The sequence below is a fragment of the Oncorhynchus nerka genome, linkage group LG24, assembly GCF_034236695.1.
Source record: "Oncorhynchus nerka isolate Pitt River linkage group LG24, Oner_Uvic_2.0, whole genome shotgun sequence".
Classification (NCBI taxonomy): domain Eukaryota; kingdom Metazoa; phylum Chordata; class Actinopteri; order Salmoniformes; family Salmonidae; genus Oncorhynchus; species Oncorhynchus nerka.
The window spans coordinates 30972968-30980356 of record NC_088419.1 but is presented as its reverse complement, the minus strand read 5'-3'; the positions used below and the strand labels follow the sequence as shown (position 1 = coordinate 30980356).

The 7389-nt window shown below is 42.8% G+C and overlaps 1 protein-coding gene across 1 annotated transcript; it reads right to left on the bottom strand.

The window, feature by feature from the left end:
* Positions 1-391: 391 nt before the first annotated feature.
* Positions 392-2402, bottom strand: LOC115107845 (POU domain, class 3, transcription factor 2-like). The gene has a single exon (XM_029631517.2). It carries the CDS (start codon positions 2400-2402, stop codon positions 1059-1061), a length of 1344 nt encoding a protein of 447 aa, XP_029487377.2. The 3' UTR covers positions 392-1058.
* Between the last annotated feature and the right edge of the window lie 4987 nt (positions 2403-7389).

The window sequence follows — 7389 nt, the reverse complement described above, 5'->3', positions numbered from 1 at the left end:
ATGAATTCATTTTCATGGTTATTTTGACCCCGTGGTGTGTGCCTTGCCAAGGCATACAAAAGCCACAATTATTATTACTGTATTATTATTGTTATTGTTATTATGATTATTATTTAGGCCTATTATATGACAGTTTAATGTTTATGAAGAAAATGGGTTTAGATCATTTGGATACAATCTGACCACATATATAACTGAGATATTGTCCCTTGGTAAATATGTTGTTGACAGTGTATTATCTACTGTGTTTACTATTTTTGATGGTCATTAACCAACTGCAATTCAAATATAGGCTAGTTAGTCAAACTGAAACTAATTATGACAAATGTTTGATTAAAATTAACTTGATTAAATATTGATCATATTGATTTATTGATTAAATACATCTCAAAATACATCTCAATATATCCCATGTCCCTTTTCCCATGTATGCATGCCTTATGACTCTGGAAATACACAGTATAACCATGGTATATGCTTTGCCTTTGTGGTAGAAACATAATAATAATAATAATAATAATAATAATACATTGATAATAACAATACGAATAGGTGAAATAATAATACGCTGGTGATGGCACTGGCTAGTATTAAATGGTTCAGCAGGTGTATTGAGCTTCGACCGTGTTAAACCCCTGTTGCTTTTGTTATGACTGAAAGATGGCGTTTATTTACCGACTGTCGGCTGCAACTTGTATGCCTGTTTCCCGCGGGTAGGCTCGTGCACACAGCCTATACTGTCTTTCTTTTTTTACACGTCTTGGCCATAACATCGATTTGATGTCAATGATATTTAACCTTTTTTTGGTTAGCACACACACCAAACACGGTCCATGTTGCCGTTATTGCGCGTAGCATCTCCACTGCATGAAAACTCCACATAGCTCTCGCTGTGTCTGGGGTGTAGTGCTTTAGTTCCAACACTCGGTATTCCCACTGTGTTCCATAGGTCCAAAATTAGCACTGGCGACAGTCCAATGCTAACTGGCCCGGCAGAGAAACATAAAGGTCATTCATATCCTTTAGGGATCCGTGTGTTTACTATAACGGGTTTCAGATCATTGTACAGGGGTTTGAGCGCCGTGGTGAGGTGGTGTGTCCCCATACATGTCCTCAGTTCCAGGTAACTGTCCTCCAATGGGCGTCATCCTCTTCTCTTTCTGCCGTCTGTTACAAAACCAAACCCTCACAACTTCTTTCTCCAGCTGCAGGCTGTCCGCTATGGAGGTGATCTCTGCGCCGCCGGGTTTGGGACTTTTGAGAAAATGGCTCTCCAAAGCCCCCTTGACGCCCACCTCGATGGAGGTTCTTTTTTTCCTCTTCCTCCCCTGCGCCGCGATCTTATCTAGGCTGGTGGGGCTCCCGGAGGTGGAATCCGCCTCCTCCAGCCACTTGTTAAGCAGTGGTTTGAGTTTACACATGTTTTTGAAGCTTAGTTGAAGCGCCTCGAACCTGCAGATAGTGGTCTGGGAAAATACATTTCCATACAGGGTCCCGAGCGCTAGCCCCACGTCAGCTTGGGTAAAGCCCAGTTTGATGCGCCGCTGCTTGAACTGCTTGGCAAACTGCTCCAGGTCGTCTGAAGTTGGCGTGTCCTCGTCCGAGTGGTCGGGGTGTCCCCCGTGCTGGTGGTGCGAGAGAGACGACTGGCCCCCACCTCCATGCTCGCTCAGGTGCGGGCTGTGGCTGTGGTGGTCTTCGTCCCGCAAGGAGTGGTGGTGCATCTGCTCTGCTCCCCCCAGGCCGAACCCAGACTGGGAATACACCAGGCTCTGGCCGTCAGACGTCGCCATACCGGGGATGTGCGTGGTGGCCGTGCTCGTTCGCCATGCCCTGGCGTCGTGATGCGCCTGGTGCGCTAGGTGAGGATGTCGCTGCTGCTGCTGTTGCTGTAGACTAGCGGAATTCTGCTGCTCCTCCCGGTCGCTCTGTAGAATTGGCTTCACGTCCTGTTCTCCGAGGGGACTCGACGGCCACGGAGCCCCGTCCCCGTGCGACAGAGCCGTTATCCACTGGTGCGCGTGGCTGAGGGGATGACCGCTGCCGGGTAGCGTGTAGTCGTTCTGGAGCAGGGTGTGCGCGTCCCTGTACGCCGCTGACTGCTGCATGCTCCCGGACTCCGAGTGCGGCGGCGGCGCGCTGCTGGGGGTAGTCAGGACGCTGTAGTGGTTGGACGCTGCGGTCGCCATAACTCTCGGAGCCGAAGTGATAGCTCTCTTGTTAAAGAAGCTGCCTTTGACAGTTACTCTTTTCCGCCACGGGGCAGCTAGGATTCTCTCTCGTTCTCCCTGGCGCCGTGCCAAGGGGACGCAGAGGCGCGCACCTGAGGTCCGCCTCGCTCCGCTCTTTATTGGCCAAGAACGGTTGACAGATGTGGTTACCCCTGACAGCACCACGCTCATTGGTCACGGGAGGTTCTATAGAAGCCCCTATCACTCGCTCCAACAATACTGGCAGTCCTGCTGCAAACTACAAGGCAGAGTGAAAAGCTGGGGTTGACTGAGAAACACTGGATATACTCTTATCTCAGTGGAAAAAACGAGTCATTAAACTTTACCTTCGGATAAACTTTTATTAGTATGTTCGATTAATGTAATGTATCCTGAATAAGTAGGCTATTAATATTTTCTTTGTGAGAAACATCCACAAACTGAATGCGTAAAATTTCATAAGAACCATGGGCTATATCATTTGTGCAAATGTTTATAATTTTTTGCTCAAATATTTTTATTTTATTTCACCTTTATTTAACTAGGTAGGCTAGCTGAGAACAAGTTCTCATTTACAACTGCGACCTGGCATAAATATAGCCTAGACCTATTCACCAAACAGTATAATCTTTTTACATTTTCATTTTTTTATAGAGTTGCATTTTGAGAAAATCCTTGTTTTGTGTAGACCTGTATTTATGGAGGCTTGCGCTCAGAGCAGTGGGATATTAACTGTCACGGAGCCTCCAGCTGCCTCTCGCGATGCTGTCCAAAGAGAAGGGGCGCATTTTTCCCGGCCCTCTGCCCCGTTGCCATAGCGAGCGCATTGAATGGAACAACAACGCCCACGTCACAGCTGCATTTGCCTCTTCTTTTCGTTCCATTCCAAAGGGCCCATTCGAGCAGCTTGCTCGGCCGACACAGCAAATAAAAGGAGGCAAGCGAAGAGGGCACCTCGGGGCCAAGGAGAGAGTGGTGAATAAATATCCTCTCTAACCCACTGGCGCCCACAGTGCCCCTATATTCGGTGCCTGTTTGGTAAACTTCGCAATTCATGCACCCACACTGGAACCCGGTACCAATACACGCCCCATACACAGCAGCCTACTAGGTAGTTCAATAGCTAGTTTGTTTGTATAATTTTTGTTGTTGTATTGTTTCTATATTATTTTATTTGACATTTGTGTGACTGTCGTTGTCTATCAGTGTTTTGTTGTTGTCTGTCAATGTTTAATTACTTGTCAGGTCATTTGTTTTTTTGTGGACCCCAGAAAGAGTAGCTGCTGCTTCTGCAAATGCTAATGTGGATCCAAATAGGTGGTGGGCCATATCAAGCTAGCTACCTGCTTTCGTTTTTGAGTTGATCATCTCTGTCTAGGGAGGAGCTGGTTTTGACATATTGTGTATATGCATTTATTCTGAACACATTTCTGTTTGTTGGCAATGTCAATTCTTGCAATTTTCTAATTACTTATTTTTATGTTCTCTGGCTGGACAGGCAAACGCTGCCTAGTACTAAACTGTAAACCAATCAAAACTTGTGTACTATCTGTGGTACTTTCTCTGCTCAACACCTCTGCTAATCAATTTATCAGTACCTAAGGCAGTAGACAGCTGGTGACAGCTCAAGAGAGATCTCCCTGACACACTATTATCGGGTAAAGTATTTATTTATTTGTAATCTAACTATTTAGCAAGCTGTAAAATTTCTCCCAATTTACAACCCAGCAACCATAGTCATGTAGCAGCTTTCTAGTTAGCGAGGGAGTTACAACAAGTAGATCTGTTGCTAGCTAGCAGGATTAGATAGCTTTATCTCTAGCTAGCAGGATTAGATAGCTTTATCACTAGCTAGCATGTCATTCCTGGACACGGATTGTTTTAGCTTTTCGTTTATTTCAAGTAATAATTTAAGACTACAAAAATCTATTGGACAAGTAGTCATAAAGGCAGGATCCACTAATTTCATTCATACTCACAAATAAGAAATGCCACATTATCCCTGTCTATAGTTGGAGTAGGAGGATTGCAGAGAACCCCGCCTCAGACTGTCAGGATGTTCACTTTCAAGCTCACAAACTACATTCCTTCACTGTGATGATTTATTGTATTCATTCTTGTCTCTCACTTTTTTGTTGTTGTCTCAGATGATCTATTCAGCTCTCCTGTGTCCCTCTCCCAGAGATCAACCAAGTGCTATTCACCAAGCATGGGCCAATTCCCTCACCTGTGAGGAGAACCATTCTACTGTAGTTTGAACTCGCCCTGCCGTCACCATTTAGACATTGGGACCACATAAGCATTTGAATGTTGTCTTTTTTGAGGGGATTTTGTCTGCACAGTCTTGTGCATTTTAGAGTAGAGGAACACCCACTACAGATACACGTGCTTGTTTGAGCATTTCAAATACTAAATTCAATGTAGAATCAGTTTAACAGGTTACAGACAGATTATTTTACTATTGTAAAATGCAGTGGGGAGAATTCTATTGTCCCAATCAGGAGCTCAGACTTTTGCCATAGATGGTTGAGTTCTCGTTTCTGGACCACACACATTATGCTAAAGCACTTGTCTCTCTCAACATCGGTCAGCTACATTGGTGACCAGGGTGGGCTTATTTTTATATGCCTAACGGGCCTGGGCACACAAATGCTCCTAGAGAGAAGGGAGGGGTACTGAAGCATGTGTTGTTGACAGTTCTACAGTCTACATCAGAAACCCAGACGTTTTGGCAGATGGTAAAGCTCTCATTTCTGGACTGCAACATTGTAAGATTGTGCCTTCCATGGCACCTGATATACATTGATTGGTTACACTATATTTAGATACTTCAAATACTGCCTGAGACACCTTTACTATTTGTCTCCGTACCCAATAAATGGTGAAACACTATTTGGGATGGTGTTCTTTGTTCCAATGTATATGCATGAAACTAGGGCCGGCTCTAGCCATTTGGGGGCCCTAAGTAAGATTTGGTTGAGGGGCCCCCCACCTTGCAGCAAAACATTTTAGTGGCCCCGGGATAGAACATTTTAAGTTGTAAAAGTTCATTTCCTGCAATTCTATACATTTTTCCATGGTGTGGAGAGAAAATGTTTCAGTTTTATAACAAATTGAATGCATTTCTAAAAAAAAAAAACGCCATGGGGCAGATACATTTTTTTTGTTCCGTTTTACAGCTAATTTCCTGCAATTCTACACATTTTCCATGGGGTGGAAATACATCTTTGTAGTTTTAAACACCCACAGGAGTGGATTTTTTTTTTCCAGCTGAAAGATAATGCCCATATCATACCCATAACGTTGCACAATGATTTAAGTCAATAAGTAATTGTTTTAGTCAAAGTATGATATATTTGGGGTTGAAGTGGGAAATCCAGTGGTAACTTTGGATATTTTCTGTGTCAATGACATGTTTCACCTATGATATGACGTGCTAATACTTTTCACTCTACGTTTCTTTTCAGGGCTATTTAAAAAAAAATGTTACCACCCACCATCATGGCATTGTTTATTAATCAGAAACACCTGCAATGTTCTTCCTCTTTACAAGTCGTGACTGAGCTGAGCAATATAATAGATCATCTTTGGCTGATCCAAACAGCTTTTTGCTGTAGCCTACACTTGGCCATTTGAGCCATGCAGAAAATGAAAATAGGGTTTGCAAACTTGCATTTTTGCACTTCCACTTTTTACCAGCAAAGTATTATATTCTATTGGATAATTTGTACATTTTCACTTATTTTTCAGCTGGTCTGTATTAAATAAATGCTATTTTATAAATGGTAAAATTGTGTGTGATATGATATCATTTTGGAACCTCGCTCCCCCCATCGCCACAAGATGAATGGTTTTGATTGGTGCAGCAAGAAATAACAAGTGTCTACTTGTTGTTAATTTTTGAATCCACGTGGAAATCACCACAACGTTCCCCACCCTAATTTGTGAATATGCATTAGCAGCTTGTGTCATTCTTTGGAGGTGGATCCTAAATAATTTATTTCCGCTATCGGACAGGAATTACGTAGAAATAGTGGCGGCATTTCCCTCTGGTGGGAGCCTTTAATGCTAAATTCCTGCAATTCTAAACATTTTGCCATGACTTATGCCTTGTTAATATGATATCTGAATGAGAATGACCAACAAAATCAATGGGAGCCTCCTGGAGGTCAGGGCTCCTGGGCATGTGCCCTGTGTGCCCAGTCAGTATTCAGCCATGATTACAACAAGTTTAGATAGTTAGTCTAGCTATCAGTCAAACAATTGACATGGCTAATTGTCAGCTAATTGAGTGACTGACATAACAAGAGAAAACTGCTGATGCATAGCCAAATATATAAATTGCACTTGGTGTATTTTACTAGTCTTATTCTCAATAATACATTTTTGTGTGTGTGTGGGCGGGGGGGGGGGGGGGGGTATATTTTGATTCAGAGAGTTTGTTAGTCACATGCACAGGGGTGCAGATGTAAATGCAGGGTACAGTGGACGTCTTAAGTGCCGAGCTCCAACAGTGTAGGTCAAAGGGAATGAAACACTTCCCCTTTGTGGACCGTTGGAGACTTTGAAGAGAAATCCATAGCTCGTAGTTAGTAGAATGATGGATGGATTGGCCAGATTTTGGCATCATCAACTTTTAGAAAGTTAGTAGAAAAGTTAATCATTTGAACCACCTAAATATACTCACATTCACTGAACTCAAACATTCATTTCCCTACTGCTTTTTCTATAATCCTACAGCCTCTATCATTCTCCATACCTTATATTCCAATGCATCCAACTCTATGCAGGCCCACCATGGTATTGGGCAGCAGCTATTTGAGAACTCATCTGGTTTAGAAATCAAACTCTGGTTATCTTATTGCAGAGTACATTGTACAAATGTTTTTAGAGAAGATTGTATTACAATTTGCAAAGTACGCTATATGTGTAGGCTATGCCATATGTATTGGCTAATATGCATATGCAGCTGTCTAGCGTTCATGACACATCTGCATGCTTTTATTCGGGTTTCTATGCAAAGTATATCATTGAATGATTCTTTAAGCCTGCAGCTAGTCACTTCAAATGAGACATAATCATGCCAAAACATGATAAAACATTTTTAATTCACAGACATATAGCTAATGAAACACAAATGGACATTTACAATAGCTGGCTAGGCTAGTCAAAACTGTAA